This window comes from Lates calcarifer, linkage group LG12 (assembly GCF_001640805.2).
Source record: "Lates calcarifer isolate ASB-BC8 linkage group LG12, TLL_Latcal_v3, whole genome shotgun sequence".
Lineage (NCBI taxonomy): Eukaryota > Metazoa > Chordata > Actinopteri > Centropomidae > Lates > Lates calcarifer.
Genome location: NC_066844.1, coordinates 10,142,982 through 10,165,946, shown reverse-complemented (window position 1 = coordinate 10,165,946; position 22,965 = coordinate 10,142,982). Strand labels below are relative to the sequence as shown.

At 39.9% G+C, this 22,965-nt stretch overlaps 2 protein-coding genes across 2 annotated transcripts; both read right to left on the bottom strand.

Annotated features, from left to right (window-relative positions):
- Nucleotides 1-169: 169 nt before the first annotated feature.
- LOC108877461 (deleted in malignant brain tumors 1 protein) lies at nt 170-7,674 on the bottom strand. Its single transcript, XM_051074607.1, has 10 exons — nt 7,582-7,674; nt 7,232-7,463; nt 4,490-4,804; nt 3,914-4,228; nt 3,336-3,650; nt 2,711-3,070; nt 2,086-2,445; nt 1,463-1,822; nt 838-1,197; nt 170-572 (listed from the first exon to the last, which is right to left on the bottom strand). Exons 1-10 carry the CDS (start codon nt 7,672-7,674, stop codon nt 190-192), a joined length of 3,093 nt encoding a protein of 1,030 aa, XP_050930564.1. The 3' UTR covers nt 170-189.
- Nucleotides 7,675-18,131: 10,457 nt separating this feature from the next.
- On the bottom strand, nt 18,132-21,475 carry LOC108877465 (transcriptional repressor scratch 2-like). The gene is made up of 2 exons (XM_018667508.2): nt 21,010-21,475; nt 18,132-19,357 (listed from the first exon to the last, which is right to left on the bottom strand). Exons 1-2 carry the CDS (start codon nt 21,170-21,172, stop codon nt 18,549-18,551), a joined length of 972 nt encoding a protein of 323 aa, XP_018523024.1. The 5' UTR covers nt 21,173-21,475; the 3' UTR covers nt 18,132-18,548.
- Nucleotides 21,476-22,965: the final 1,490 nt, after the last annotated feature.

Sequence of the window (22,965 nt, the reverse complement as noted above, 5' to 3'; positions counted from 1 at the left end):
AAAGCTTTAAACCTTTAAATGTTGTTTTTGCTATATGTCAAGTACATAAATAGTGATTCATTTCCTGAACACTGTCAAACTAGACAGATCCATTTCCCAATCCAAAATGGACATGTTGTGGTTCTGTCTTTTTTAATTAAAGTGAAAGAAAAATATGTGTGAACCCACATGACAACTGCTTGAGTGAACTTAAAATAGAATAATACATTTACCTTCACAGATGACACCAGCATCCTCATTATGACCACAGTTGTGGGATCCAAGTCCTTGATGTACACAGTCTGTTATTGATGACTCATTTCCTAGACACTGAACATCGTCCAACCAGATTGGTCCACTGCCCTCTCCAAAATGTGCACTTAGTTTTGCTGACACAGCCCTGCCACAGCCCAGCTGTTGACAAACCACCTGAGCATCACTAAGTCCCCAGCTGTCATCACACACTGTCCCCCAATGGCCATATTGGAAGATTTCCACTCTGCCAGAGCAGTTGGAGTCAGAGTTGACCAACCTCACTGCAGAACTCAGAGGATTCTGACCAGGTGAAGTTGGAGAAACTGGGTTGTTAGCGCCTGGTTAAAATGACAGAAAAAAACAATGTGAACTCACATAGCAACTGAAGGAGGAGAGGTCCTATTTCAGCAGCACAGTCATACTTGATCACTTCATCCTCAGGCACCCTTTAAACTTGGTTTGAGGTAATGCTTTAATCGTAGGTGTGGCTTATTGTGGTGGAAGAGGATTTTCATTCTGTATAGTGTAAATTAAAGTCTGAGATAAATTATTTTTTCCATCTTTGAGCAAAAATAACTTTAGAAAATAGAATAACACATTTACCTTCACAGATGACACCAGCATCCTCATGATGACCACAGTTGTGGGATCCAAGTCCTTGATGTACACAGTCTGTTATTGATGACTCATTTCCTAGACACTGAACATCGTCCAACCAGATTGGTCCACTGCCCTCTCCAAAATGTGCACTTTGTGTTGCTGACACAGCCCTGCCACAGTCCAGCTGTTGACAAACCACCTGAGCATCACTAAGTCCCCACCTGTCATCACACACTGTCCCCCACTGGCCAGAGTGGAAGATCTCCACTCTGCCAGAGCAGTTGGAATCTGAGTTGACCAACCTCACTGCAGAACTCAGAGGATTCTGACCAGGTGAAGTTGGAGAAACGGAGTTGTTAGCACCTGGTTAAAATGACAGAAAAAATCTATCTGAACTCACATAGCAACTGAAGGAGGAGAAGTCCTATTTCACCAGCATAGCTGTACTTGATCATTTCATCCTCAGGCACCCTTTAAACTTGGTTTGAGGTAATGCTTTAATTGTAGGTGTGGCTTATTGTAGTGGGAGAGGATTCTCATTCTGTATGGTGTAAATTAAAGTTAGAGATAAATAAATTTCTCCATGTGTGAGCAATAATCATTTGGGGAAATAGAATAACATATATACCTTCACAGATGACACCAGCATCCTCATGATGACCACAGTTGTGGGATCCAAGTCCTTGATGTACACAGTCTGTTATTGATGACTCATTTCCTAGACACTGAACATTGTCCAACCAGATTGGTCCACTGCCCTCTCCAAAATGTGCACTTTGTGTTGCTGACACAGCCCTGCCACAGCCCAGCTGCTGACAAACCACCTGAGCATCATTAAGTCCCCACCTGTCATCACACACTGTCCCCCACTGGCCAGAGTGGAAGATCTCCACTCTGCCAGAGCAGTTGGAGTCAGAGTTGACCAACCTCACTGCAGAACTCAGAGGATTCTGACCAGGTGAAGTTGGAGAAACTGGGTTGTTAGCACCTGGTTAAAATGACAGAAAAAAACAATGTGAACTCACATAGCAACTGAAGGAGGAGAAGTCCTATTTCAGCAGCACAGTCATACTTGATCACTTCATCCTCAGGCACCCTTTAAACTTGGTTTGAGGTAATGCTTTAATCGTAGGTGTGGCTTATTGTGGTGGAAGAGGATTTCATTCTGTATAGTGTAAATTAAAGTCTGAGATAAATTATTTTTCCATCTTTGAGCAAAAATAACTTTAGAAAATAGAATAACACATTTACCTTCACAGATGACACCAGCATCCTCATGATGACCACAGTTGTGGGATCCAAGTCCTTGATGTACACAGTCTGTTATTGATGACTCATTTCCTAGACACTGAACATTGTCCAACCAGATTGGTCCACTGCCCTCTCCAAAATGTGCACTTTGTGTTGCTGACACAGCCCTGCCACAGCCCAGCTGCTGACAAACCACCTGAGCATCACTAAGTCCCCAGCTGTCATCACACACTGTCCCCCACTGGCCAGAGTGGAAGATCTCCACTCTGCCAGAGCAGTTGGAATCTGAGTTGACCAACCTCACTGCAGAACTCAGAGGATTCTGACCAGGTGAAGTTGGAGAAACTGAGTTGTTAGCACCTGGTTAAAATGACAGAAAAAATCTATCTGAACTCACATAGCAACTGAAGGAGGAGAAGTCCTATTTCACCAGCATAGCTGTACTTGATCATTTCATCCTCAGGCACCCTTTAAACTTGGTTTGAGGTAATGCTTTAATTGTAGGTGTGGCTTATTGTAGTGGGAGAGGATTCTCATTCTGTATGGTGTAAATTAAAGTTAGAGATAAATAAATTTCTCCATGTGTGAGCAATAATCATTTGGGGAAATAGAATAACATATATACCTTCACAGATGACACCAGCATCCTCATGATGACCACAGTTGTGGGATCCAAGTCCTTGATGTACACAGTCTGTTATTGATGACTCATTTCCTAGACACTGAACATCGTCCAACCAGATTGGTCCACTGCCCTCTCCAAAATGTGCACTTAGTTTTGCTGACACAGCCCTGCCACAGCCCAGCTGCTGACAAACCACCTGAGCATCACTAAAATCCCACCTGTCATCACACACTGTCCCCCACTGGCCAGAGTGGAAGATTTCCACTGTGCCAGAGCAGTTGGAATCTGAGTTGACCAGCCTCACTGCAGAACTCAGAGGATTCTGACCAGGTGAAGTTGGAGAAACGGAGTTGTTAGCACCTGGTTAAAATGACAGAAAAAATCTATCTGAACTCACATAGCAACTGAAGGAGGAAAAGTCCTATTTCACCAGCATAGCTGTACTTGATCATTTCATCTTTGGGTACTCTTTAAACTTGGTTTAAGGTAATACTTTAATTGTAGGTGTAACTTACAGTGGTGGAAGGGGATTCTCATTTTGTATGGTGTAAATTAAAGTCAGAGATAAATTAGTTTGTCAATGTGAGAGCAATAATAACCCGAGAAAATAGAATAACACATTTACCTTCACAGATGACACCAGCATCCTCATGATGACCACAGTTGTGGGATCCAAGTCCTTGATGTACACAGTCTATTATTGATGACTCATTTCCTAGACACTGAACATTGTCCAACCAGATTGGTCCACTGCCCTCTCCAAAATGTGCACTTTGTGTTGCTGACACAGCCCTGCCACAGCCCAGCTGCTGACAAACCACCTGAGCATCATTAAGTCCCCAGCTGTCATCACACACTGTCCCCCACTGGCCAGAGTGGAAGATCTCCACTCTGCCGGAGCAGTTGGAGTCAGAGTTGACCAACCTCAGGCTGTTAGTACCTGGTTAGAATTACATAAAACAATCTTTGTGAACCCACATAGCAACTTAAGAAGAAGTCCTATTTCACCAGCATAGCCATATTTGATAATTTAATCCTTGTGCACTCTTTAAACTCAGTTTAGGGTAATGCTTTAAATGTAGGTGTGTCTTATTGCAGTGGAAGAAGATTCTCATTCTGTATGGTGTAAATTAAAGTCAGAGATAAATTAATCTATACATGCGTGAGCAATAGTAATTTGAAAAAATAGAATAACACATTTACCTTCACAGATGACACCAGCATCCTCATGATGACCACAGTTGTGGGATCCAAGTCCTTGATGTACACAGTCTGTTATTGATGACTCATTTCCTAGACACTGAACATTGTCCAACCAGATTGGTCCACTGCCCTCTCCAAAATGTGCACTTTGTGTTGCTGACACAGCCCTGCCACAGCCCAGCTGCTGACAAACCACCTGAGCATCATTAAGTCCCCAGCTGTCATCACACACTGTCCCCCACTGGCCAGAGTGGAAGATCTCCACTCTGCCGGAGCAGTTGGAGTCAGAGTTGACCAACCTCAGGCTGTTAGTACCTGGTTAAAATTACAGAAAACAATCTCTGCAAATCCACATAGCAACTGAAAGAGGTTCTATTTGCCCAGTGTAGCTGCACATAACCATTTAATCCTTGCACACCCTTTAAACTTGGTTTAAGGTTATGTTTCAATTGTTAGTGTGGCTTATTGTGGTGGAAGAGGATTCTCATTCTGTATGGTGTAAATTAAAGTCAGAGATAAATTAATCTATACATGCGTGAGCAATAGTAACTTGAAAAAATAGAATAACACATTTACCTTCACAGATGACACCAGCATCCTCATGATGACCACAGTTGTGGGATCCAAGTCCTTGATGTACACAGTCTGTTATTGATGACTCATTTCCTTGACACTGAACATTGTCCAACCAGATTGGTCCACTGCCCTCTCCAAAATGTGCACTTAGTTTTGCTGACATAGCCCTGCCACAGCCCAGCTGCTGACAAACCACCTGAGCATCACTAAAATCCCAGTTGTCATCACACACTGTCCCCCACTGGCCAGAGTGGAAGATCTCCACTCTGCCGGAGCAGTTGGAGACAGAGTTGATCAGCCTCAGGTTGTTAGTACCTTAAAGAAAATACATAAAACAATCTGTGTGAACTCACATAGCAACTGAAGGAGAAGTCCTATTTCACCAGCATCTGTACTTGATCATGTCATCATTGAGCACCCTTTAAATTTGGTTTAAGATAATACTTTAATTGTAGGTGTGGCTAATTGGGGTGGAAGAGGATTCCCATTCTATATTGTGTTAATTAAAGAGATAAATTCAGAGATAAATTAATTTCTACATGTGTGAGCAATAATATGAGAAAATAGCTGGAGTCAGAGTTGACCAGTCTTATCGCAGAACAGAATTTTAGATTCTTCAAAGTAGCCACCTTTTGCTTTGATGACAGCTTTGCACACCTCTACAACTATCTCAATCAGATTCATGAGGTAGTCACCTGGAATGGTTTTCAAACAGTCTTAAAGGATTTCCCAGAGGTGCTCAGCACGTGTTGGCTGCTTTGCCTTCACTCTGTGGTCCAACTCATCCCAAACCTTTGGTGATTGTGGAGGCCAGGTCATCTGAAACAGCATTCCATCACCCTCTTGGTCAAATAGCCCTTACATAGCCTGGAGGTGTGTTTGGGGTCACTGGCCTGTTGAAAAACAAATGATGGTCCCACTAAGCGCAAACTAGATGGGATGGCATGTCGGTGCAAAATGCCGTGGTAGCCATGCTGGTTAGGTTTGCCTTGAATTTTGAATAAATCCAACACCAACAAAGTACCCCCACACCATTACACCTCCTCCTCCATGCTTCACAGAGGGAACCACACATGTAGAAACCATCCGCTCACCTTTTCTGCTTCTCACAAAGACATGGCAGATGGAACCAAAAATCTCAAATTTGCACTCATCAGAGCAAAGCACAGATTTCCACTAGTCTAATGCCCATTCCTTGTGTTTCTTGGTCTGAGTGATTCTCCTCTTCTTGTTCTTCCTCAGTAGTGGCTTTGTTGCAGCAATTCAACCACAAAGGCCTGATTCACTCAGTCTCCTCTGAACAGTTGATGTTGAGATGTGTATGCTACTTGAAATGTAAGAAGCATTTATGTGGGCACTAATCTGAGGTCCTGTTAATTTGCAGTTTCTGAGGCTGGTAACTCTAATGAACTTCTCCCCTGCAGAAGAGGTATCTCTTGGTCTTCATTTCCTGGGGCAGTCCTCATGAGAGCAAGTTAGCATTTGATGGTTTTTGTGACTGTACTTGAAGATAGATTCAAAATTCTTGAAAATGTATGGATTGACTGACCTTCATGTCTTAAATTAATGATGGACTGTTGTTTCTCTTTACTTAGTTGAGTGGTTCTTGCAATAATATGGATTAGAACAGTAGTCAAATAGAGCTATTCACTGTATAGAATGGTGTACCAATCATACCTCCACAATACACAACTGATAGTCTCAAACACATTAAGAAGGCAAAAAAATCCACAAATTAACTGAAAACCTTTCCAGGTGACTACCCTATGAATCTGACTGAGAGAATGCCAAAAGTGTGCAAAACAGAGATCTCTGTATTTTGCTCCGTTTAGCTTTACATCAACTGTGACCAGTCTCCTTAAGGTGTTTTGTTTTTTTTTTTTGCAAAAATGTGTCTTTTACTGAGGAGAGGCTTCGTCTGACCTCTCTGCCATAAAGCCCAGATCAGTCGAGTGTTGCAGTGCAGTGATGGTTGCCCTTCTGGAAGTTTCTCCCATCTACACACAGGATATCTGGAGCTCAGCCAGAACAACCAGTGAGTTCTTGGTTACCTCTCTTACCAAGGCACCTCTCCCTTCATTGATCAGTTTGGCTGGGTGGCCAGCTCTAGGAAGAGTCTTGGTTGTTCCAAACTTCTTACATGTAGGAATGTATCCTTCCCCAAATCTGTTTCTCAACACAATCCAGTCTCTGGGCTCTGCAGGCAGTTCCTTCAACCTTATGGCTTGGTTTTTGCTCTGATATGCATTGTCAGCTGGGAAACCTTACAGGTGTGTGACTTTCCAAATCATGTCCAATCAATTTAATTTTTGACAGGTAGACTCCAATCAAGGTGTAGAGACATCTAAAGACGATCCAGAGAAATGGGATTCTGAGCTATATGTCAAGTGTCATAGCCAGTCAATCGATTATTGGCCTGTACAATTATTGCACCCTATATTTAGCATTTCTATGATAATCAGTTAATGTTTTTTTTTAATCCAATAGCCAATAAAATAAATTAATTTAAAAATGTGCTACTTTGGCCCTGATACAGCCACCTCTGTCTATACTCAGAGTGCTCATGTCGCATGGGTAAAGTAAAATTTTATTGTGTGTCTTTTTAACTCCCAGTGTGTTTTTAATTTACATTTCTGATTTTAGTGTGTGGTTGTGTTTTATTGCATATATTGCACACTGTGAGTATATTGTGCTTTTATTCTGAAAAGCCCATGCGGATGTCACTCCCCACGGTGTAATCACATGCACCTGTGGAGCTTAAGATTGGCAGAGACATATTTGCAGAGGAAACAGGAAAAGAGGGCGCAGAGAGCACAGACGAGGCGGAGGAGTCACAGGGGACGGGCTGCAGGACCACGCTGGAGCTGCCGTTCACGGAGAAACCAGGGACGGGTTGTTTGCAGGCTCCATGAAGAAGCGGACAGAGTGATACTCTGCCCAGCGGTGTGAGTAGCGATCTGCGGCGAAGCGTAACCTATACCTGTGTATGTGTTTAAACGTACAGTGACTGCTGTCCCGCTTCCCTGTAATTCGAGGTCGGCGTTCCGAGGAGGACAAAGGCGCGGTGCAGCGGCGTGGTGAGACCACGGTGCCGAACGGGTCGACGCTTCTACGGCGACGGAGCCTCTTCCGCCAGCGTCCGAGTTTGTGCGACAGCCCCGGCCTCCACAGGTAAGACTCTGCATTGCTCCATTGGACTCTCCCACCATTCAGTTTTAGCCTCCCTCCTTTTTAATACCCTTTTACCAGCCCCGGTCTTATAGTCTTTTTAGTTTTTCCTGTGTTCTTATATTTTATCTTATTTTATGAATAAACATCCGTGTTCCTGTCAAGGATCTGTGGTTTTCTTGGTTTTAGCAACTGCTCTTTCGCCTGATTTTTTTTTTTTTTTAAATCACATTCATTTTTAATACATTTTGATCAAACATAGAAAGACATCTAGTGTAACTCATCTACACTCAGACTTGCTGATGTTGCAAAAACACCGCAATCTTATGACAAGCATTCCCAGTTTCCCAGTTACGCTGACAATGCCTGAATAATACACTTTGTTAAAGTGATATACAGTTAACTACTAAGCAATATCACAGTCTGCTTCGAGTGAACCTGTTTTCAGTGATGTCTCTTATACCCCCCCCTAGAAAATGTATGTAGTAGACATAAAGTTGGTCTCTAGTTCATAGCTCACTTATGAAGTGTGAGCTATGGTGTTGCTTCTCACTCAGTTTTCTTTAAGTCTCTACCTCCATCGCAGATAGTTATAGTGGTTTGGTCATTTTAAGACAAGATCTGGTTATAAAGTTTACAGCCTGTCGCACTGTTCTGCTCGTGCAGTGAGTTGAACTGGCGACTTCCCGACTCATCATGATTAATAGAGATATTTTATTTGTTTATTTATATTTTCAGTTAACTTTGTAAGAAATGCTGCTGCACTTTTTGTTTGAGGACAATGTTGAAAAGTTCTCTTTTAATTAAACATATGCTTTAAGGAATTTCAGTTTGGTGTTATTCAAGTGTTTGTGTTATTCTAATTTATTAATATTGTCTCTTGATTACTAATAATTAGTAATAATAAGGTTATCAGCCTTGAAAAAAACATATCAGCCATCCTCTTGTCTTAGCAAAGCATCTGAATACTTATGTCAATGTTAAGTTTCCCCTTTTAATAAATTTGCAAAAAAAAAAAAGTTCTGTTTTCACTTTGGGTATTGAGTGTAGATTGATGAGAGAAAAAAATATTTCATCATAATGCTGCAACATAACAAAATATGAAAAAAGTGAACAGGTCTGAAATACTTTCTGAATACACTTTGTTGTAAAAGGGTTTTTTCATATGTAATAGTCACACCAGAATGTGACAGAGGTTTTTCTAGAAACTGCCAGTGCCAGAGTTTTAAATGTGTTAATAACTGGGCTGGACTATATGAGAATTTATATGGCTTAATAGGATAAATATCTTAATTCGGTATGCACCACATTATCCCACCGACCAACCATAAAACACATTTTTTCACCACCACCATGAAAATCAAAACAAAATATACTGATTCTTTCAAAGAGTTACTAATGACACATGATTTGGATATTTTCATGTCTGGGAAAAATTGGGGATTAAATGGGTTAAGGCAGTTCTGAAGTCAAAAGGGGGTTCAACCTGATACTAGCCACTAGGTACACCACCTAATAAAGTGGCTGGTGAGTGAATATAAATGGCTTTGATCATCTATTTCTGTAGTCATTGTACTATTTAACTGTTAAACAAAAACAAACATTTGGTCCTATGTGTGGACATCTTACTACTTTGCACCATCCAGACTGATTCATGGGTGTGTGTCACCAGACTAAAAACTGTAACTTCACTCTCATACACTGTTTAGAGTCTATGATTACTCTGATCAGTGCTCATTTATGAATCACATCAGAAATGTGACATTACTAAACTGGAAGTAGACCAACACACCAACCCACTGATTCCCAAAATGACATGTCAGACACCTTACCTGTGCATCCTGAAAAAGCCTGCAAAAGCAGGAACAACAGCATGCCCAGGGACATCTTCTTTAGAGGCCGCAACCAGCAAATAAGACACAAACTTGCTGAAAAGGACAAAAGTGATATTAATTTAAACTTTGATTCACACAATTATCAAGTTCTATACCCAAGAACAGCAGCAGAAATAAGAACAGTGATTATAAAGATACACAACGAATTACAACTGGTCACAGCATAGTCTTATAGTCTTATACAGCATTAGAAACATTCAAAGACATTTCAAGTCCAAAATTAACCCTTTTATTCACAGTTGACAGCTATTAAAAAGTTGTTTTCTTGTATATGCATGGGTTTTGATGGTAGAATTGCACACAGTGGCCAATCAGTGTAAGTATAACAGAAATTTATCAAAACTAACATGTTACACATGTAATTTTATGTTATATAAATTGCAGTCTGTAGAAATTCTTAATTTATTTTTAGCTAGGAATATTTTAGAGACTGTTCCTTGTGCATTAAACTTGCTAAATTTGCACATGTAATTTAATTCTTATATAAATTTCTTTAAAAATTCTTTAATAATTTCTATCTAGGAGTATTTTAGAGTCTGCTCTGTCGTTTCTGCACCTTGCACTCAAGTTATTTTGGGTAATATACATGATAGAAAGGCCTACAGGATAGTGGAGCAAATATCACCTGAGTCAAATAAGGATGATACCAATGGCAGTGATGATAAATGGCTGAGGATGCTGAGAATCTGGAGTCAGGAGCAGGGTTCAATGTTTTGCATTGCACTGACCTGTATTATAATATGTGAATACATTAGTTTAACATCATTATAAATTCATATTGTTCTATTTTAACATAATAATTCTATTGATTTGTTTGTTAAATACATAGCTCTTGTGTTTAAAAAAAAAAAGAAGTTTAGAATTTTTTTCATGCCTAAAGAAGAATAAAAACAATAAAAAAAAAAAAAACCTGACTGAGGATTTCATAATTCATGCATGAAAGGGTTAAAAGCTTAAATTAATCTGTTGGGACGATATTTACCATATACTGTGGTACATTGATAATCAGTGAGAGTACAAGATACTTCTGTAGTCACACACAAACATGATAGAGATCACAATGGCTCTCCTGTCTATTAGAATATAAGAAACCCAGTTGTATCTTCAGATTCTATGTCAGTTGTTCTACATAATGTCTAAAATTAAAACTGCTATAAAACCAAATTCCCATTCATTATCTATACCGTTTATCCGTTAAGAGTCATGGGGGGGCTGGAGCCTATCGCAGCTGACACTGGGCGAGAGGCAGGGTACACCCTGTACGGATCGCCAGTCCATCACAGGGCCAACACATAAAAAAACCAATCACAGTCACATTCACACCTAAGGGGAATTTAGAGTCACCGAAGCGGAAGCCGGAGTACCTGGAGAGAACCCACGCAGGCACAGGGAGAACATTCAAACTCCAGTATGAGTGCTGTTGTATGCCTTAGTATATTGAGAAACTGTACCAAACTGAACTGTACTGACTGTGGAATAGCAAATGTAAATTCAAGGACAAATCAGCAAAATTCTACAATGCACCATATTAACATGATATCAACATTTTAAAGTGAGTAAATTTAGTTCTAACAATCAATCAGTGTTGATCATTAATACCACAGAATGTGCTGTGTGTGTATATTTATCACAACTGCTGCTTCCTTCAGACCATTAGTCATCATCACTTTCTTACCTTTTCTTGGTGAGACAGGCAGTTGTCCTTGAAGGCAGCACTTTGCTACAGCTGGAGAAGTAACCCTCTGCCAGCTACAGGACTGTGCTGGTGATCTGAGTCCATGGGGTGTTTTATAGACCATGACACTGATCTGCTTCTGCGAGATAATAGCTTGCTGTACAATGGTTGCCAAAGTCAGCCTGGGGAAGTTCTGCACATCAAAACTAGTCAGGTGATCTTAAGCCACAATAGATGCAGCATTAAATTAGGAGGTATACTTGTTACAGTTTTTGTTCCTTGTTCTTTGTTTGGATGTATTGTTAGAGAAGAGACTCAGCCTTTAGATAAGGATCGGCAGAACAATAAACAAACACTGTGTTCCAGTATGCAAAAAAGCAAATGCTCAAAAAAAAGTCTATTTGGAAATTTCCAAAAATATCAAATAAACAAAATAAAAAGATCTTTTTCAACATGGTTTGTCAAGTTAGAAATTATAAACCAAACAGATAATAAAATCAACACAATATTTTCAATAGGGAGGTAGGGAGCAGTTTGACCAACTTAAACTGTGCACTGAAAAATTGAGCTTTCTCATTCATTTGTCCAGCAGCACCACAGGGGTGCCAACTTAAAGGGCTCTGGCAAAAAAAATGCAGGCTGATCAGAGTCAGTGTCTCCAGTAACATTTGTATTACACAATTAGGTTCTTAAAACCAGTGTAAACATTTGACAAATTAATCATAAATCAAGGTCCTTGAACTAACTTTTTCTGGAGCCCTCAGTTGCATCTCACAGTCTTCATCAATGGATGGAGTTTGCTCAGTTATTATCATGGAAATGTATTAGCTGTCATCACATCATCTGGACTTGTAGTGGCATATGGGGGTGGAAAGCATGAACTTGACTTGACCACTGAATCCATGTCATTGCCTTTGACCTATACCCAGTTGATACTGTGGTTGGTTTTGGTCTGCTGTTCACAGACAGCTGCTGATGTTTCCATGTGCCCAGTGTTCATTCAGTCACTGTTCAGTGTTCTCTAGAACAGTTGCATGTGATGGTGTACACAACAAACAAGTTTTCTTCTCTGGGATAGTCCCATCTTTAGAGAACTTTGGGTTGAAAGGCTGAATGGTTTAAGGTAAGTGGGGACTTACAGTTACATGACAGATAGAAATTATGTTGGACACTGTTCACAAAGAGAGATGGGAACAGTGTTATAGCTGTACTCTTCAGTTTATTTACTATGTTGTGATTTGATCTTAATGTGGCATGGAATTCAATGAAATTCAAACAATTAATTCAATTATTAATGACAAAAGATTAAGGACTGTATTTTCCATTTAGTTAGAACAAGACAAGACATACATAACATGGAAACATTCTTGTCTCTATGTATATGGTCCTGTGTATATTGCTCCTTTGTTCATATTTTTATTACATTGTCCTGTTTATACTGTTCTTCATATTTTATGTTTTTTATAATATTATCTTGCTTATACCTTCTTTTACTTGTATTTATGCCTTTTTTTTTCAATCTTTTCAATCTCTGATACTGCTGCAACAATGTAAATTTCCCCATTGTGGGACTAATAAAGGATTATCTTATCTTATCTCAACAATGTGTATTTTATCACTTTGTATAATATAAAACTAGTATCATTTTTGAAAAAACTAAGTTAAATGTAGACCATTTGTATTGTCTGATCTGCTGACAAAATTAGTCCAAGCAGATATGTATCATGTAGCTGTGGTATAATGTAAGCTATTCAATTCAAGTCATGTGGATGAGCTGAAAGATAGGCTGAGAGTTGTCTCTGTCTCTGTCTCTGTCTTTGTCTCGGTGCCTGAATGATATCTTATTTGACCGTCTCAAAACATATCAAACTTCAGATTGGTTTTTAAAAGGAAATGAGTGTAGTAAAATATCCGATCTCCCTTCTAGCAGACTAGAAATGAGAAGTATATTATAGCATAAAATACCATAATTTACTACTTCTACTACAGCTCTGAATCAAACACAAGGTTTAATGTGGTATGCATGTTGCTGTGTGTGTGCTTGTTACACTTTAATATTTCCAATAATTTTCTACAGATTCTTACGGTTAATACTAGAACACCAACCATACCACTCCCAAAACCAAGCTGTGTAATGAGTGAGAGGTTTTAAGATGATGATACAATTAGATCCAGAATTATTAGATTCCCTGATAAAGAGGTGCAAAAAAGCGCATTGACATAACAATACAATACACACAATACACAATTGCTGTTTTATAAATAAATGCATGGATGTTTTAATTTCATTTCTATATATTGTCCATCAATACACACACATACACTGGCTCCCAAACACAATTTTTCAACAGAGCACTGTTCTTCCCCATGACCTACTAAGTAAATGAACTAAATGATGTTGTTAATGTTACTGAATGATGGTTAACAAAGTAATGTTGTTCAAAGACAGTATAGCATAAAGTATCAGAGCCACATTGAAAGATATCTGTATATATATTATAATTTTAGCTCATCAGGTAAAACTTAAGAGAGCTAAGTTGTTAGCCTCTTGTAAATGTATATTAATTGCCTTAGCCATTGTGAACTAATTAGCATTAGCCTGATGCTAATCATCATCACCTCTCATTACACTGTTGACCCATGGAGCCAGCCCATTATTAGCTTTTACTCTATTGCAGTTCTACTATTCTGCTAAAGTTCTTCTCTCCTCCCTTTCGTCATTCTCCTCACTGAGCCTGCCACCACTGACATAGGCCACAGGTGCTAAAGAAGTAAGTTTTCCACATTTGGAAGTATCTGCCTAAGGGGCTTGTTTTTTGGCCTCTAGTATCTTACCATTTCTTTTCTTGAGTTTTATGACACACCAATTAACACATATCAGGAAACGTTGTTTACAACATATATTACTTCATTTCCTAATTTGTATTAACTTAGTAAAGATTATTATTAATAATTATTTTAGAAAATAATGGATTCTGCAATGTTTTAAACAAAAGCAAAGATGCCTATATTGAGAACATCTATATCAGGCTCAAATCAGATTATTCTACAAAGCACCTCAAATAGTGACCTCATAAGAATGAAAGTAGAAGGTAATAACCTTTGGAAGAAGTTACACCTGACAGTACAAATGCAAACTTTTATAGACTACAAAAAGTACTTAAAACTGAGGTGCTACTGTCAGTTGCCCCTTAGACCTACTGCTGGCATCAGTTATTGTATTTGTACAAAAAAACAGGGTGTCTTTACACTGTATTTATTGTGAAAAAAAAACACTTGAGAACAAAGAAATGTATCAAGATATGTAACTGGAGAAACCTATTCAAGTAGGTCAGATGAGATGAAAGATAAACTGAGAGCTGTCTTTGTCTCTGCGCCTGAATGATTTCCTCTGTGACTGTCTCAAAACATATCAAATTCAGAGTTGTCCTTTAAAAGGAAACAAGTGTAGTAAAATATCAGATACACAAAGACTAGCAATATCATAGTATATAATTGCAAAAAATACCATAATTTGCTTTGCTTTGCTTCATAATCATTAACAAGATATGCAGCGTCCTGACTCATACCGCCTGCTTCAGCACGTACAGTGACGGGCAATGATAGGGTTAATGCACCCCTTTCACATTCACCCTGTCTCACCAGTGACAGGTATCTTTGGAGAATGCCAGCATATTTTTTAGCCTTCTGATACATGCAACACCTCGACCATAGCTTTGTCCAACTCATTCTGTGCAGCTTGTCTGATGGAGCGCATTACTTTACTCATTTCAGCAAAAAGGAACTCCTCTAGGTAACCCCCTAGAGGAGACTTGTCGAGGCCACACACCTGAATTCCTTCACAGGCCCCTGTGTGTCAGTGTAGGGCTCAACAAAATTTTATAATCAATTTAATACTCTTTGTTGACTGAAATTGATAGATGAGACTACATTTAACCTAAAGACCAGACCAAAATTTTCTAATCTTTACTATTATTATTTTTCATCTTCCATACTTTTTTGGTGTGCTGCTCCTCCTAAACACTTACAGCTAAGAACATGCTTCAAAAACTCAAATGTCAAGCATCTTTAGGACATTTAGGACATATTTTTTATCGATGAAAATATGAATGGGACCCTGTGGGTGCTGAGCTCAACTTTCTTCAAACCCACTTGACTTATCAAGCTTTCTAGTCTGGCTTACTTGCTGCCACACTCCATTTTTGTCTTAAAATGTTCCAAAGACTTTGATCTGTTGATGTTGTGCCTTTAAATCTGCTAAAAATGTTTATCTTAGGAGATTTGTGCTGTTTTAGTGAGGGCTGTTACAGCTGGTTGGAGGTTTTATCAGTGTTTCCAGCTAGAGTGGGGAGTAGTGGATGGAATCAGATCTCTCTACTGCTCCTACAAACACAGATTTGTGTCAATATGGACATAACATGCATCAAAATGAAGCTACAAGCCTCCTGCCTCTCACCGTGTAAACGTCTAAGTCCATTTGAGGCTTCATATTTGAGGTGTAAACCTTAATTGATTGGTAAGTCACAGTCCAGCTCTCATTAACTGCCATTCAAACTGCAGGCTCACTGTGTCCTTGGCTCCCCACAATACTAAAATCACAATTAAAAAGCATACCGGGGATAGGTATTCCTTTTCCATTTAATGCTCAATGTGGTTAGTGGTTAGAGCACTCGCTTCCTGGCTTTTCTACTGTGTAACATTACATGTTTACTGAATCCCATATTGTCCACAATGGCAAACTATTGGCATGTGAGCCTGAAGAAGTGCCACCACATTGTAAAAATACTGCAAAATGTTTTGGCTGACAGCATGCTGTCAATGAGGCTATGATTTTTGGTGCTGACATAACAGTTTTTATATATGTTTTATGAAATGAGTGCAACATGATGAAACCTATGCTGAATAGCTCAGAAACTATAAAAGCTACAAGACTGGTGGATTGGTGGACGGCTCCCCAACACATCAGTGCACATACTCAAAAGTGGTATCAGCATGCCACCATGTGGTGAGAGACAAGGTAACAATTGATTTTGGATGCTGTATATTCTCGTGCTCAGCTACTGAAGCGCTAACAGGAAATACTAAAATCACAACTAAAAAGCTTTATTCTAATGTCCGTGTACCAGAGAGAGTTACATGTACTCATTTTCCTCATACATCTGTCAGAAGTTACAGCTCACACCAAGGGGTTTTGGTTACCAACCCCAGGGTTGGTGGTTCAATCCCCAGTACATGCTCTCAAATGATACCTATTGTTGTGTGAATCTGAAGAAGTGCCACCACGTGGTAAAAACTGAGCAAACAAATATTGCAACATGTTTTGGCTGCCAGCTGTCAAGAGCTGACAGCATGCTGTCAATTAGGATATGACTTTTGGTGCTGACACATAATTTCATATGAAATGAGTGCAACATGCTGAAACATGATGAATAGCTCAGAAACTATAAAAGTTACAAGACTGGTGGATTGGTGAACAGCTCCCCCACACATCAGTTAGAAATACTCAGAAGTGATTCCAGCATGCCACCGTGTGGTGAGAGACAAGCTAACAAAAAGCTTCCCAGCTTTTAAATTTTCAGAATCTCCTATGTGTGGAGTGTGGACACATGCTGTATAATATCATGCTCAGCTAACCAAGCACTAATAGAAAATACTAGAATCACAGCTAAAAAGCTTTATTCTGAAGTCTGTGTATTGGAGATTGGTATATGTTCTCAGTTTCTTCAGTATACTTGTGTGGGCAGTTATAGCTTAATAGGTAAAGTGTTTGGTTAACAATCTGAAGGTTGGCAGTTTGAGCCCTGGTGTATATATATATATATATATATATATATATATATACATACATATATATAAAGCTGTAAAGCTTGTAAAGCTTGTTGAATGGACATGGTTCAGTTTCATTTTGTTAACTTGTCCTAACAAGTTAATATTGTTAATATAGAAATATTGATTAATACAGCTTTAAGGATGTTGGATATATCTCTATGAATGTATGCTCTGAATGGTCACTATTGTGTCTGAAAATAGCCATCTCCAGTCTGTGGTCTATTGGGACACATACTTGCATTTCCTGCGAGGGGTTAGTAGCCCCCAGGCTCTGCCTGGTCTGGACCAACAGTCCAGTTCTCCTGACCCACAGCATATCCTGTGGTCAGACTGCAGCATGAAGAACCAAGATCCGCTCACACAGAATGTCTAAATACAGCTGGGTGGCTGGAGGGCAGGCTTCAGTATGGGCCCTGCTGACACATAGGAGACGCACTGTATTTTGACAGAAACACTGAGACATTCCATTTTCACTCTTCTGCTGTGTCCCAATTCAGGGGCTGGATCTTCTAAAGGAAACAGCCCACAAAAGCCAGACTGAACCTGTGTCAACCTCTCGTATGAGATGTTCTGACCCAGAGATGCTCATCCTTTGAGTTGGGACAGCTCAGAGGAATTGCTGGGTAAATCTGAGGGGGACCTTAACTCTTTGGTTTTACTGCTTGCAACTCACAGACTTATGTAATATGACTACTTAAGTCTTTGTTGTTTCCCCCAAGTTTGAATAAAAGTTTGAATTTCAAGTAAAGAGTGACAGCCTTCGTATAAAATGTGACTGCTTTAAATTAACATTAGCTTGTCACTAATGAGGCAGACATGAATGAATGGAACTATATCTACAAAGGTTTAGAATATATGGGTTACATGTGTGTTTGAAATTGTTTCAGCTTGATTTTTTGATAAAGTGACCATGCTGTTATGTATGTAAAAAGGTAATAAGGTGTCCCTTTTTATAACTAGTTGAATTTAAAGTGTTCAAATATATTGATATATATTAAGTTTTGTATTTCATTCAGACATGAATAAAGGGGGAGTTATTGGTCATTTTCATAATTTTTATTCATCACCAGATTGATCAGACACAGAAATAAAGTATGTCAAAATATTTTTGGCATTTGTTCTCAATAAATCCTATGCATGGTTTCTAATAAATCCATGTTAAATTCACAAATACATCAACCAATGATTAATTATAAATAATTAAATAATTAAATACATTAATAAATATACAAATACATCATTTAACAAATACATTTTATAGATAAATTAAGAGCTAGCTGACAAGTAAAATAATACTCACATGTCCAGTATTGCAATTCAATTTACAATCAATATAAAATATGTTATATTTCTGATTAACACTGAGATTTTTATGAATTTCATACATAATTCCTGAATAAAATTAGGTTACAGCTTATATCAAAAGGCAGGATTATTATGCATGCATGTGACAAGCCTGAGAAGTGAATGAATAGAAATTAATATTTTTTAATCAGTCTTTAGAACTGCAGTCATCCTCAGGTTGATGCTCTTTGAAGCAAGCTGACTCATAGTGCTTGTTCAAGTAGGACTTCAGTGCAAAGCTTTTGTGGCAGCGTTTGCAGGAGTAGTGCTTGAAGGCTGAATGTGTCTGCATGTGGGCACGCAGGTTGGAACGATCAGCGAAAGCTTTGCCACAGTGGGCACAGGCAAATGGTTTCTCTCCAGTGTGGGACCTCATGTGACCTTGCAGGAGCCAGGGCCGACTGAAGGCTTTACCGCACACTGTGCACTCGTGCTTCAGGTCATGGGTCAGCATATGCATGGCCAGTGCTGGCATGGACACATACACCTTGTGGCAGGTTGGACACTTCCTGGCTTGTTGACTGTCTAGGCTGCGGTGAGTCTGCTTGTGTCTGCTTAAATTGGAGGACGTGGCATAAGACTTGCCACAGTCACAGCACATGTGGCGGCCTTTGGTATTCCCTTTGGCAGGGCTGCAGCCTGTCAAGCTGACACCCTTCCTGCTGTCTGATTGGTTGCCTCCTTTGTGTAAACATAGTCGTCTGGGTCTCCTGCAGGAGCGGCCATCAGAGATGAGGAATTCCTTTATGGTGCACACCTCCAACTCAGGGCTGCTACTGTCTGACTCAACTGTGGTGGTGAAAACAGGGCTGTCCGGATGCTCTATGTCATGGTCGGAGAACTCCTCCCCACTGCTGTCTGGGGAGTACCGGGGTCCTGAAGACAGCCCAGTCTGCTCACGACATGGTTCCTTTGTTCTTTGCAACACTGAGGGGATTATGTAATCATGGATGTATCCTGGGAAAGAGAAAAAAAATAGAGATAGAAAAGATGTTTTTCACTGGAATAAATTAATGTTACATCTTCGTGATTTTCAACCTCTGGTGTGTCCTCTTACCTAACCCTCTAATCACTGTGAAACCTATACAGGAGGCTGTTTGTATGTGCCAGATTGAGCAAGCTTTGGTAGGAAATAATGAGTCTTTGTTCTGCCTCAATCAGTAACTCCAACAAATGCTATCATAAAAAAGAATGTAAAAAAAAAAATGGATGGCCATGGTGACTTAATATAAATCAAACACAAAGTGCTGACATTGACAAAACAATCACAGAGCAATAGTCCAGCTTCCAGTTAGTCCACCTGTCGCTGGCCTGCAGCGACAGCTGAGTCTCTCAGCAGTGAAATCCCCTCAATCACTAAATTATTTTAATCAGATCATTCCCCATCTGTGGCAATTTTGAGAGCGTTCAGGAATATGGTAATGGGGAGGTTGAGTGACAGGTGCGGGGATGCGATTCAGCAAGGAGGGAGAGGAGGGCCAAGGAGGGTGTGGGGAGTGTGGCACCCTCCCACCACCCCATACACATATACACACACTAGAACACAAAGGGAAGTAGACAGCTGGCATCCTAAATCTGGGGAACAAATAATTCAGCTCAAGCAGAGGATCTAATTGTGGCGGGTGGGTGGTAGGGTGACTCCTCTCAACGCACACATTTCTTTGGTTATTTCTCAAAGCCAAACACACACCCACATATTGGTCTTTCAGTAGTTGTGAGGATACTTCTCATTCACATAACCTTAACCTTAACCATTATCTTAACCATCTGAACCTTAAAACCATATCTTAACCATCAGGTTATGAGGACTGGCTAAAATGTCCCCACAACAATATGGTGAGGTGATGGTTTCAAACCAAAATTTGTCCACACAGCCATAGTAAGACACGCACAGACACACACACACACACACACACACACACACACACACACACACACACACACACACACTATCAGTGTACTGCTCATGTTGCACTTTATTGAATTACCTGCAGCACTCTCTACTTTTTAGTCAATACCCATCCTGTAAAAACTGCAATTCTACTCCCAGTTGCTATCTAACATCCTGCAGAATCAGATGGAAAGAGATGGAGAGATGAAGGGGGGTGGTGTGGTGTGTGTGAGTGTGTCTGTGTGGGTGGGTGGGTGGGGGGTAGGTGGTTCATAATAGGAGAGACTCAAGGGCAACTGCACCATCTAAGGACAAAATAGTCACAGAGAAAGCTATCTGCTTTCTCCCGAGTTTTTTCCCCTTTCTTTCTGTCAAAAGGTTGCATCAGGTATTGTGCCAAACGCCCACATACATGTATATCTTATATATCTATTTATGATTAATACACATAATAGTATTAAAGCCAAAGGTTACTGTGTGATCTGGTTCGAGTATTTAGCTGATTGAGCTAGCATGACCTGAATACAATTTAGCATCCACCGAGTTAGAAAACAAAAGTCCTGAGACATATGGAACAGTAGGGTTTGGGTGGGAGGGGGGCTGGCTCAACAAAGACCATGTGGAGCATCTCCAAACAGAAACATCAATCTATACTACTGCACAAAAGCACAAAAACAGACAGCAAAATGGAAAACACAACTCAGAGATGTCAACTCACCATTTTCACTCAAACGCAATGCCAAGTTGGTGGCTGACTCAGTGATGGCATGTGTCACATGTGTGGAACAAGAGTTATCCAAGTGGTGCTGGTGTTGATAGTGGTAGTTGGAAGATGAGAAATCGTGAACCTTCAGCTGCTTCACCAAAAAGGAGCGTGGCATTTTTTTCAACTGATGAACAACTGATGGTAGAGCCTCATAGAAACAGACAGATGATTAATAAAAAGAGCAAAAATACACTGAACTTCCAGGAAGAACAGGCCAAACAAAGAAGGACTGGATAAAAGCCTTAAGTATCTGTTCTGAAAATGATTTAAAGTCAGGGGGAATGGGGAAATGAGAAATGTAGTGAAAGCAGAGAGAGACAGAGAGATATGTAGACAGGGAGGAAAGACAGGATAACAGAAAGTGAAATGAGAGAGGCAGAGAGAGAGAGAGAGAGAGAGAGAGAAAGAGAGAGATGGCTGGACTAGCTGAGCTCAGCAGTTACTGCAGCCTTTTATATGGAGGGCACGAGCCCCAAAGATCAGGTGGTGCTTTAGAAGAGGGAGCTGCTTAGCATTAATCCATCAAACATCCCCAGGGACACACATCAAATTACCATGAACCGTCTGTGCTTCTTGCTGCACACACACACACACACACACACACACACAGACACACACACACACACACACACACACACACACTAACATGCACACACAGCAGTCAACCAGCTCCTCCTCCTCCCATATCCTTTCCCTCCTTTCACTCCTCCATCTCACCTCTCACAGGGAAGAGAGAGGAGACAATAGTGGTGCAGAAGCATGTGGGTGACACTATACAGAACACTTTCTCTGCCTTTGTTTTTCAATTAAGTAGCTAACACAGTTTATGGTGCCCCAAACACACACACCCTTTCTCAAAACACCACCAACACCTCTGATATTTCATTATCATCAGCCACATATGCAGCCTAGCAATAAATTGTTGAACTGCAGGGACATGGCCCTGATATGTAATTCAGTTTTATGAATTTTCATCAAATTTAGATCAGACTCACTATGAACTTGCATCTGAGATATCTGATTTCTTCCTTCATGTGTTTTTGAGGGTTATGTGTAGAATCTCAGAACTACAGTAGTGTGTATGTGTAGGCTAGGTCAGGTACTGAGAGTTTCAACCACATGCAACAAGTTCAGATTCTTAGTCTTGTTTACTTCTTCAGCGACAGATATCCCTCAGGGAAGCAAAAAATGTAACACTGTATTTTAAATGTCCCACATTTTCATAACAGTTTAAAAGAAAGGAAATGATCTAACTGTCGGTTCTTGGGGATATTTGTGGAAATTAATTTGGTGTTAAGAGGGAACGAGTGTTCAGTTGGTACACTTAAAGAACTGCCTCCAAGCAAACATACAACAAATATGGAGAACAAAGTTTCCAATAATGAAATGGGTTTAAATGGGCCAGTATTACTTTTCTGCTCATTAAGGTTAGGGTAGCAGTTGTTCAGAGCATTATCTGCATTTCTCCTGTAATCAGTAACAAATTGCACACAGTATTCAAACCCCTTCACTTTTTTCACATTTTGTTATGTTACAGCCCTAAAGCCTAAAATTGAATTAAAATTGAATTCTTTTTTCCTCTCATCAGTCTACACTCAATACCCCAAAATAACAAAGCGAAAAATAGAATTTTACAAATGAAAAATGATTAAATGAAAAATTATTAGAAATGAAATATCACATTGGCATGTATTAGCAAGTATTCAGACCCTCTACTCAGGAAAATTTTGTCTCAGTCGAGGTCCTGAGCACTCTAGATCAGGTTTTCATTAAGGATGTATCTGTACTTTGCTCTGTTCAGCTTTCCCTCAACCCTGACTAATCAAAGTGCCTGAAAAACGCACCCACAGCATGATGCTGCCATTGCCATGCTTCACTGTTGGGGTTGCATTACGTAGACAATGATTG